Genomic DNA, 10,866 nt, shown 5'->3' on the forward strand with positions numbered 1-10,866 from the left:
GCATGTCTCCATTGGGCAAATTTATAGCACGGTGGGCCTGAGAGCCCCGCGGGGGGCGGGGGGGCTAGAGGGGGGCAGGCCAGGCTCAGGGGTGGCTCCGTCTGCTGCTTCCTGCTGGTTCTGCCCCCATGGGGCTCCTGGCCAGGGGCTGCTGGAAGAGACGGGGGTGGTCAGTGCCTGGGGGCAGCTACAGAGCCCCCCCGGCCTCTGCCCACTGGGCCAGACTAGGGCCAAGGGGCAGCTCCCTGGCAGGGGGGGCTTTCCCATCCGCATTACCCGGTGCTTCTAGGCCCGGGGGGCCGGCTGGGCCGCAGGCAGGGGGCTCCGAGCTGGCGTCTCCGCGGGGCCTGGAGGGAACAGGGCGTCAGGGCCCCCCGCACTCCCGCCCCAGCGCCCCGCACCCCCGACCCGACCCGACCCGACCCTACCCGTGCGCCCGTGCAGGAGCCAGACGCCGCCCGCGAGGGAGACCCCGATGACGAAGGCCGAGAAGGAGATGGCCACCACGACCGGCAGCTCCAGGCCCCGGGCGGCTGCGGGGGCTGCGGGCAATGGGGCCATGAGCCCCCCGGGAAAGCCCGGGCAGCGGCTGCGGGCTGCAGGGACCCGGGCGTCCGGGCACTAGAGCCTGCCCCGAGGGCAGACCCCGCCCAGGCGTTCGGACGCTCCCCCGAGCTCGGCGGGGTCCGAGCCGGCCCTGCTCTAACCACTAGCCTCCCGCCCGGGCCGGGTGGGGGGAGGGGCACTCACCCTTGGGCGGGGGCCCGGGGCGGGCCCGGGGCGCCGCTGGACGCTGCAGCTTCACCGGGCGCCACCAGGGGGCAGAGCTGGGGGCGGGGCCCGGCCCGCCCACGGTGACGATGATTGGCTTGGTGATGGTGCGCTGGCCCCGCCCCCCGCCCAGCTCCATCGCCTCCTCGGCGCTGACGTCACAGGCCCCACCCGGGGACGGGCACTGAAAGGGGGTGGTGCGGAGTGGGCGGGGCCTGGATGGGGAAACCACGCCCCCGGAGTCTGACACACTCCCCCCTCCCCCTTCCCCCGCAGGGAACCCCGGAGTTGCCCCCCCCAGAAAACCTGCCCCAGGTGTCCGGACCCCGCCCCCTTCCCTCCTGGCCCCCGTGTCCCCCCTCGGAGAGCCCAAACACCCAGCCCCCCTCCATCCCCAGAGGTGTCGGAGGCCCCAGTCCCTCCTACCCCCCAGGGAACCCAACCGCCTGGGCCCCAGCACTCCCCATGCACCCTAAGACCCCAGGTGTCCAGGCCGCAGCCCCCCCTTGTTCCCCTCCCAGAGCACGCGGGCGTCCGGGCCCCCGCGCAGCCCGGCGTGGCCGCACCTGGGGCAGGCCGTGGGCGCGGGGGCGCTGGGCGCACAGGGCCAGGCGGCAGTGCAGGAACTGGATGGAGTGGTTGGAGCGCGGGCGCAGGGGGAAACTGAGGCGCCGGCGCTCCTGGCAGCCGGGGGGCAGCGCCCGGCCCCGGGCCGGCCCCAGCCCTGCCCGCTCAGGGGGCGCCAGAACCACGCCGGGCTCGGCCGCGCAGCCGCCCCGCACCAGCACGTGGGGGCCGGGGGGCTGCGCTGCTGAGCGCGGGGACAGCGCGCACAGCTGCAGCGAGAAGCTCAGCGCTGCGTCAAAGGCCGCCAGTGAGGCCTGGGGACAGGAGAGGGGAGGCAGGGGACCCAGGCATACAGGCACCCATCCCACCAGACCCCATTCTCCTCCCGGAAAAAGAGGTGTCCAGGAAGGGCTGCAGAGCCCCACGTGGGCACTGGACACATCCCTACCCCTCCCCAAGGAGATCCTCACTCTTATCCCAGGTCTGGGGGACAACTCAGGAGTCCCGGCTCCCCACCCCAGCCCATCAGACCCCCCCGCCCCTGCCATTCCTCTCCCAGAGAACACAGGTGTCTGGGCACCCTTCCTCACCCCATTACACCCCCACTCCCCTCTCCCAAGTCTGGGATTGCCCAGGCACCCCAGCTCTCTGTCCCAGCCTCTCAGATCCCAGGCCTGGATAGAACCCAGGCATCCAGGATCCCAGTTCCCCACCCCCTAGCTCTAGTCCACTCCCCTCCCAGGGCTAGGAGAGAATGCAGGTGTCCTGGCGCCCAAACTCACTGCTCTAATTCCCCCTATATCCCACTGTCCTCCCAGAGTTGGATAGAACCCAGGCATCTGGGCTCCAAGCCCTGCCCCGCCTCAACTCCCTGCTGGATATAGGAGAGGCCAAGAATCTGGCGCCCCTACCTGGACGTAGACGCGGGCGTTAGCAGGCACGGTGCAGGGCCCAGAGGGTGCTGGAAATCTGGGTGAGCTTGACACCTCCAGGCTCAGTAGCGCCTGGCCCAGGTGTGGGAGAGGGGCCTGCAGGGAAGGGGGTGGGGCCTGGGGTGATAGGTGTGGGGCTACAGAGGGGCAGGAGACCTGGGGGAGAACAGTGTGCCAAGGCTGTGACTGGCAGTCTGTCTTCCCAGTCCCAGGCCCTGGGGCTCTATGCATCTTCCCAGGGCTTTGTAGCCCATGGGAGCCATCATAACCACTCCCCCCAGCCATATGCTGCTGCTGCTGCCTCCCTGATGTAACAGTGCTGGGTGCCAGGCAGGTGACCATCCTCTGGGGTCTGTGCTGGGACGGGGGAGTGGGACCACCAGAGACAATCACAGCAGGGTCTGGGGCAAAGTAGCCTGCGTGGGGCCCCCCTCCCCATCCCATGGCACACTTACACCGGGGAGTGAAAGTACATGGGACACAGCAGGAGGGGTGGCAGCTGGAACATCCAGCCAGAACAAGCAAAGAGTCATCCAACCCACTAGGCGGAAAGGCAGGCTAAACTTCAAATGCGGCAGCCATGGCCTCTCCACCTGGCTCTGTGGAGCCCCCCAAAGTGCAGGGCCCGGGGCAGTTGACCTAATTTGCCCCCCCCCCCCCAGGACAACCCTGGCAGCAGTACTGGGGGGCATCAGGGTAGGGGGGTGAATAAGGGACCCCTGGGGGTAAAACCGTCACTGCAGTCAAGCCAGGCTTGACAACTCAAGAGCAATTTTTATGGACAATCTGCAACTCTCTTACTGACAATCTTTATTGTTTGGGGTTTTTTTTACTGAAAATTGAATATTTTTACCAACAGTCACATGTTTTACTGACAATTTTTTATTGAAAATTTAATATTTTTACCTATACATTTTTATTTGAATTGATTTTTTATTTATTTATTTTTTTACCAACAACGTTTTTTGTTTTTGTTTTTTTTTACTGACAATTTTTGGTTTTGGGGTTTTTTTTACTGGGGTTGTTGACAACCCCCTACATTTGAATCTGGCCCTTGTCCAGGCCTTGGCAGGAGGACTGCATTTACATGATGTAAAACACACCTCAGTGAAAAACAAAATCCTGTGGTCATCAGGAAAAAGTTTGCAAAATATCAGTAAAAAAAAAGATAGCCTTGGATTAACGACCTTGACCCTGCCATCAGCCCTGGGCCACCCCCTGCTCCCACTGCCCAGTTCACCTTGATGGTTTCCAAGACCTCAGGCTCGTCCTCCAGCAGGTGTCCAGGTGTTGTCCCCATCCCTCGGCCCCACAGTACCACCTGGGGGGGGGGGTGTGTGAAGAAATGAGACCAGCCCTCCCAGTCCAAAGCTCCATTCCTTCAGATCCCAAGCCCCGGTTCTCCCAGTCCACCCAATCCCAGGCTCCAGGTCTTCCAGTTCTCCCAGTCCAAAGCTGCACTCCAGATCCCAAGCCCCAGTTCTTCCATTCCCAAGCACCAAGCCTTCAGGTCTCAAGCTACAGCTCTCCCAGTCCCATCGCCTGTCTCCCAATCCCAAGCCCCGGTCTCTGCAACCTGATTCACTCACCCTCACAGCCTTTCCCCAACACCCTTGGACTCACCACGTTCTCGTAGTGCCCCCCACCTGGGGCAGGGACCCACTGGGCCCCACAAGCCACTAGTGGCACCTCCAACAGGAAGTGGGTAAGGGTGCTGCGGGCAACGCAGCTGGGGTCCTGCAAGGTCACATGGGAGGGAGCCAGGCCAGCAGCCTGGAGGGGGGGCAGGGGGGTGAAATCGGGCTGCTTAGTGCCCCCTGCAGCACAGCGCCCCCAAGTGCTCCTCCAAGGCAATGCCCAGGGCACAGCAACCCCATCTGCACCTGCCACCACAGCACCCCGTGGGACTCTCCAGCCCCTGTAGCACAGCGCCCCCCAGAGCAATGCCCAGGGCAGTGTCCCCTGCTGCCCTCCCCACCCTGCCCCTTAGTGCCCCCCCCCAGACCAAGTCACTCACCCCAAGCTCCTTTTGGCTGACCCGAGCTGCCAGTGTGTGGTCGAGACAAGTCACCAACAGTGCCCCCTGTAGCCTCCTGCCTGCCCCCCCTGAGGGGTGCTCCTGCCCCAGGGGGGTCCCACTACCCTCCCAGCTTCTGGGGGAGAGAGGGGGGCTGGTAGCTTCAGGGAGCCCTGCAAGGAGAAGGCAGAGTTGGAGGGGGCACTAAGATGGTGGTAGGGGTTCCCAATGTGCCCTCCCCACCATGGGAGAGAGGGAAACTAGGGGCAGCTGAAGTGGATACCTGGGTTCTCTCCCTGCTGTAGGACAAGAGTGTGGGGTAGGGGGTTAGAGCAGGGGGAGCTGGGAGCCCAGACACCTGGGTTCTCTCCCTAGCGCTGGGAAGGGAATGGGAGGGCTGAGAGGTTTGACAGTGGAGTGCCAGGAGCCCAGACACCTGGGTTCTCTCCCAACTTCCAGGAGGGGAAACAGACCACCTACCCCCACCCCTTTCACCCACCTGCTGGGCAGCCCCCAAGTAGCAGCAGCAGGCAGAGGCTCCAGCCCCAGGCAACCCCCATGGCCCAGAGCAGGGTTGGGGACCTTTGGGCCTGGGAGGGGTGAGAAACTAGAGTGAATCCAGAAAAGGTGGGGGTGAGGGTTCCAGGACAGTGCTGTTTCCCCTTCAGTGCTCCCCAACTACCACCTGCCCCAAGAAAGTCCACTGAGCCCCAGCTGGGGATAGAACCCAGGCATCTGGGCTCCTAGACAAGCCCTCCCCACTCCCAACTCTAAGCACTAAACCTCACTCCCTTCCTCAAGCTCCCCCACCCCCTTCCAACCACTACACCCCACTCCCTTCCCTGAGCTGGGATAGATCAAGTCATGTACCTGACTCTGGGAGCAGGTGTCAGAACTGCTGCCTGGACGCCTGGGTCCACAGAGAGGTGGCGGGGAGTTTTTATGCACTTGGTGCCAGGGTCACTGGGGAGTCAGGTTACAGGCTGGGGGGGCTCAGACTCGGGGTTGGCTGGTGCTGAGGGAGCCAGGAATCCAGGGTGGGGGCAGACAGATGAGTAGACACCTATGTGCCCTACCCCAGAGCTGGGTGCAACAAGGACAGGCAGTGCCTGTGGGAGGAGACTGCTAAGAGTACTGGGGGCTCCAATCTCCCCTCCCCTGGGAGGAGGGGGTCCAGCCAGGAGGAGAACCCCCTGGTACTATGTTGATGGGTGGATTAGGGATTCTGGTTCTGGTCTGGGCAGGGCCCACACATGGCCATGGCCTGGGTCACCCTGACCCACAGTGGCAGAGCAGGGAGAGAACCCAAGAGTCCTGGCTCAGAGATCTCCTCTGCCAGCCCCTTCTCCCCTCCCAGACAGGCCTAGAAAGAACCTGGGAGTCCAGGCTCCCGGCCACTTGCTCTCACCCACCAGCCCCACTCCCTTCCCAGAACAGGGCAAAAGCCCAGGAGTCCTTATTCCTCTCTCTCCCCACTATAAACCCACTAGTCCTCATTCCCCTACCAGAGCTGGGAAAGAACCCAGATGTCTGGGCTGCCAGCCCCAGTATCTGGCACATCCAGCCCCCACCCCTGACCTGCCCTTGCCAGGCTAGGAGGGCATGATTCAAATCCCCACCCCTGTTTCAGAGGCAGGTGAAGCCCCCCCAGTCTGGGTCTACCTGATCTGGGGGCCCCCACCCCTGCCTGATCCCCAAAGCAGGGAGGGGCCAGACCCCCCCATTCCCAGCCTAGCCCCTGGGCCATAGTACTGCCCTCTAGACCCCTGATCTCAGCTGGGGGGGGGGACCCCATGGCCCAGGGTACACGTGGCTCCCCCCAGACTCCCCACCCCACCCCAGCCCCACGTAACACCTCCCAGCTAAGCCACCCCCAAGGCCACCCAGGCTGCCAGGGCCCAAGGGCTTAAGGCGCTCGTGGCAACTGATCCCCCATCAGGGTCATTCTGGGGCCCAGCTCAGAGCTGGAAACTGATGCCAGAATTGATATGGATGTTGCTGCTCCTAGGAGGGGGGTCGTGGGGTCAGGAGGAGGGATCAGGACTTAGGCAGGTCTTTTCCTTCCTCCAAAGCCTGGGGCAGAGTCCCTCAGGCAAACCCCCCGCCCCTGCACAGCGTGTCCCTGCTTCTCTGGGGTGGGGCAGAGATTGGGAACAGGCCAGATCCAGCCGTGTCCAGTGTCACTTGTGGGGAGGAAATCAGCAGCTCCCCACTTTGCTGCTGGAGTGAGGGTGTGTTCTTGGAGCAGAGGTTCCAAGGGGTCCGGATCCAGGCTGCAAGCTTCAGCACATAGCAGCAAAAGGGGTTTTGATCCATGCCCAGAAGCTCCCACAGCCATTGGGGCTGCTCCGAGGCCTCCATCTATCCCAGAAGCCACAGTACAGGACACAAGTGGAACTCACTGTCCATGCTTGTTAGCAATATTTGGTCCCCCATCGGCAAAGGAGGGGAGCGAGGGGCTGGCAACTTCCTGACAGCTGGAAAAAGAACCCAGGAGTCCTGATGCTTAGGCCTGTATCCTGGTAACCCACCCGTTTCCAACCTGACAGTGGGAATTACTGTACTTCGTTGCATACCACATGCCCCTAAATAAGACTCATTTCAGAAAAGGGAAAACAAAGGGAAGAAAAGCCCCCGAATCTTCCCTGCTGTAGTGCAGGCTCCCCCATGGCTGAATGTTGACTATGCAGGAGACTCCATTCTCCTCTTCCCACCCAGCTTAGCCAAAAGCTGTTGCCAATTTGGCAGCATGTGTGAGAGGGTTAAACCTCTCATTGCAAGCAAGGGCAGGGGGTGTGATGCCGAGGTGCAGACTCTGCCTCCTCCAGCTGGGAGCAAGCAAATCACAGCCCCTGGCAGCCATTACAGCATCCCCATGCCTGTATTCCAATGCAAAAAACAAACACTGCCTCCCGTCCCTGCCCAATTTTGGCAGACCGGATTTTGTTTTAAAGGTGTGTATTATATGCAGGTAAATATGGTACTTAAGCACCTTAAAGGTTTGTCCATTGTAAATTCTTGATACTGGCTTCTTTGTATTCCTGGGACTGGCTGCACCACATAGAAAGAGGCATTGAAAAAGCCACAACTTACCCTGGGGTGCCAGAAAAAAAAAGAACCCAGTAGTCCTAGCTCTGACCCCCTCAACAGAGTCCTCCCATGAGAGTGGAGGCAAAAACAGCTTGTTTTAAATCCTTTGTTTCAACAGTCTGAGGGTGGAATGAGAAACACTGACCTCATTTCCCCTTTGGGTGCTGTTGGGTTGGCCAGTTTCAACCTTGCTAGTCAGTTTCACTTCCCAATTCCCACTTCTGAGGGCCAAATTACTGCTAGGACAGCCTTTGATAGAGACCATACGTTTTTGCATACCACGCACCCCGCTAAAATGAGATGCACCCCTTAGTTTTGGAGGTGGATTTTGGCAGAAAGACGTGTGGTATATAAGGAAATATGGTAGTAAGATTTGCACCCTGGGAGAAGTTCATAGAACTACTAGAGAAATTAAGCTTGTCCAACCCCCTGCCTGAGGCAGGATCAGTCCTATCCAAACCATCCCAGACAAATCCATCATCTAAACTCTTTGTTATACTACTGTCAGCCCTGATAGCACCAGACATCACACCTGACCCTGCCACAGGGAAAGCAGGGGGACCACAGTGGCCAACATCCTGCTTCTGACAAAGGCTGGTAATGCATGTTCAAGAGATCCCAGGCAAAGGCTGTGTTGGCATACCCACCCCAGTCCATATTAATCTGACCACAGGGTAAATTTCCTACTTGATCCCAAATCTGGCATCAGTCTAGGTGGAGGTGAAAGACCCTCTAGCCAGGACCCTCTGGGGTTGAGTTCCAGCTGGAGCATTGGCATACTCCAGTCACCACCCCAGCTTGGGCTGCTGCCAACACCCCATGCCTCTGAGGGAGGCTTAAACCCCCTGACACATGGAGCAGAAAGTGAGGGGAGGGGACAACCAGCAAAGCCTGAGAAATCCCCAGAGTAGAACACAGGCATCACTACACCTCCATCGTCCTCAACCAGTGGCTGCCCAACCTCTGCTTGAACCTCTCAGTGCTGAAGCAGCCCACAACTCCCCTGGGCTTCAATTCCACTGCCTCCCTGCTCTAACAAGGAGTTTTCCTGAGATCCAATTGAAACCTAGTTTGCTGGGACTTCAAGTCATTGGTCTTGCAACCAGCAAAGCCCAGAAGCCTGGGAAATCCTCACAGTAGACCCCCGAGTGGAGGCAGTCTCGTCCAGCCCCCACTGTGGTCACATCTGCTTTCTCCGGTGCTCCATGGAGTGGGCTCTGCTGTGGGGCTGATCTTCAGCCATGAGGAGCCTGTTGTTACAGGATTTGAACCCGGAGCCAACAAAGACAAAGTCCATGGGGCAGCCGGGCAGCTAAGCAGACCCAGTCCCAGCTCAGCCTGGCCCCTCCCATGAGGACATTGATTGGGCGGCAAGGGGGACCTATGGGAACCACAAGCCCCTGACAGGGAGACTAGAACCCGCCCCCCCCCCCCCACACACTTCCTGGGTGGACTTGTCCCAACGTCATCACTCCTGTGTGGGCTTCTCAAACCTCTGCCTGACCCAGTCCTTGCCCCTGCTTTGCTCTAATCTACCACCTGCCCTGACCCCAATACCACCTTAACTCTTGGCCTGATCACTTGGACTGCGATGGTTCTCTGGTATGAGCCCCGCCTGCCTAGGGTCACTCTAAGTGACCACCCACAGCCTCGTCTGGTCTGACACCCATGCTACAGCCAGGGAGATTCCAGAGAGATCATGGATTTTCCCCCTTCAAGCTCCCATCCGCACAACAAGAAGTTTGTCTTACCCAAGGGCACATGGTATGTAAGGAAATACAGTAATTCACATCCGTGTCTAGTGTTACCAAAAAATGGGTCTTATCCAAGGGGGTATGGTATATAACAAAACATGGTAATTCACTTTTGTGCCTACTGTTGCTTTCTAGAAGAGTATGTTGCTAGGATACAGGCCAGAAAGTCAGGATTCCTGGGTTCTTTTTCTGGCCCTCAGTCCCTCACTTTCCCCTGTCATTCCTCCTATGCCCAGGAGAGAAGCGTGAGGGCCTAGCAGGTTTGGGAGCCAGTGGGAATGTGGGAACAGCCCCTCTGAGTCAGCCTTCAGAGAGCCAACCGCACTCACCTGCCCATAGTTACCTCACTGACCTTTTGGCTTCCAGCTGGCAGAGAAGCCCTGAAGACACAGCTGCCTGCCAGGGTTATTCTTCCTTTAAATCCAATGCAGCTGTGTCATATCACAGCAGGTTTGAGCAAAGTCTTGAGGTGGGAGGGAGCATGCCTGGTGGGCCCTTTCAGCCTCATTAAATCAGTCAATCCAGGTAAAGTTCAATGGAGTTTTGCCATGAGAAGCCACCCAGCTGCGCTCTGGGATGTAAATGTGGCCACTTCTGGGGTAGAACCCAGCTGTCAATGAAGAGTCATAGAACCTAGTCCTAGTGACTACCCACTCCCACTGCTGAATGCAGCCACCTCTGGGATAAAACCCAGCAGTGAATGAACAGTCACAGCGCATAAGAACTTCAATAGGGCCCCATGGGATCAGGCCAATGGTCCATCCAGCCTAGGATCTGGATGATATAGAGCAGGGGTGAGCAATAACTTGGGCTGGAGTGGGGTCACTTAAGTTTTGGTGAACTGTTGAGAGCTGGAGGGGGGCAATGGATCCTATCTGGTCCGCTGGCCACTTCCAGGAACCTGAGAAAGGATGGCTGCGCCCCACACAACTCCACTCTGCCATAGCTGGGACCAGACAGGAGGTGCGGCATGCAGGCTCCTCCAGCCCCCTGCTTGAATTCCTGTTGGCACTGCAGTCCTGACACCACGGCCACCAACAACTGGGCCCACACAGGACAGGTGATGCAGCGCGCCAAGTAGCCATCCCACCCACCCCTCCATGATTAGGCGCTGCCACCACCATCGCACCACTAGGAAAGTGAGGGGTGGCTACCCTGGACTAAGCCCCCCCCACAGCCAGCACAATCTAGTGATGCCACGGCAGCAGTGGCTCATCACAGCAGGTCCAGTAGCGGTCCCACTCACCCACACGCTGCATCGTATCCCACCCCATGAGGACCCTACTGCCAGCAGCCACAGTGCCAGGATTGTGCAGCCACAGTGCCAACAGGAAGCCGGGCAGGGAGTGGGTGGATGTGGGGGGCAGAGAGTCTGCACACTGTGCAGCCCAGCCTGCCCTGGCAATGGCAAAGCAGTGGCACAGGGTGTAGCATTCCTTCCTCAGGTTTTCAGTGGCAGCCGGCAGACTAGATACAACCCATGAGCCATATCTTGCTGACCCCTGCTATAGAGGGAGAACACTAAATGGCCTATTGCTAGAGAGAACCATCCTCTATTCAATACCGTTCCTGGCCTCCAGAGGAAATCTCTTCAACCATCCTGTTCAGCAGGCATGAATAGACCTACCCTGTCTTCTGACTTCAGACTGACACAGCTACCTGCCTCTCTCATGAATAGATCTACCAACCATTAATTTATCCAGGCTCCCTTATTGAACCCATGCTCTGCTCTCAA

The 10,866-nt window shown here is 59.4% G+C and overlaps 1 protein-coding gene across 1 annotated transcript; it reads right to left on the minus strand.

The window, feature by feature from the left end:
* Positions 1–7: 7 nt before the first annotated feature.
* Positions 8–3,570, minus strand: TGFBR3L (transforming growth factor beta receptor 3 like). Its single transcript, XM_059732993.1, has 6 exons — positions 3,458–3,570; positions 1,338–1,821; positions 751–955; positions 429–542; positions 277–347; positions 8–148 (listed from the first exon to the last, which is right to left on the minus strand). Exons 1-5 carry the CDS (start codon positions 3,568–3,570, stop codon positions 286–288), a joined length of 978 nt encoding a protein of 325 aa, XP_059588976.1. The 3' UTR covers positions 8–148; positions 277–285.
* Positions 3,571–10,866: the final 7,296 nt, after the last annotated feature.

Source organism: Alligator mississippiensis, chromosome 8, assembly GCF_030867095.1.
Source record: "Alligator mississippiensis isolate rAllMis1 chromosome 8, rAllMis1, whole genome shotgun sequence".
NCBI classification, from domain to species: Eukaryota; Metazoa; Chordata; order Crocodylia; family Alligatoridae; genus Alligator; species Alligator mississippiensis.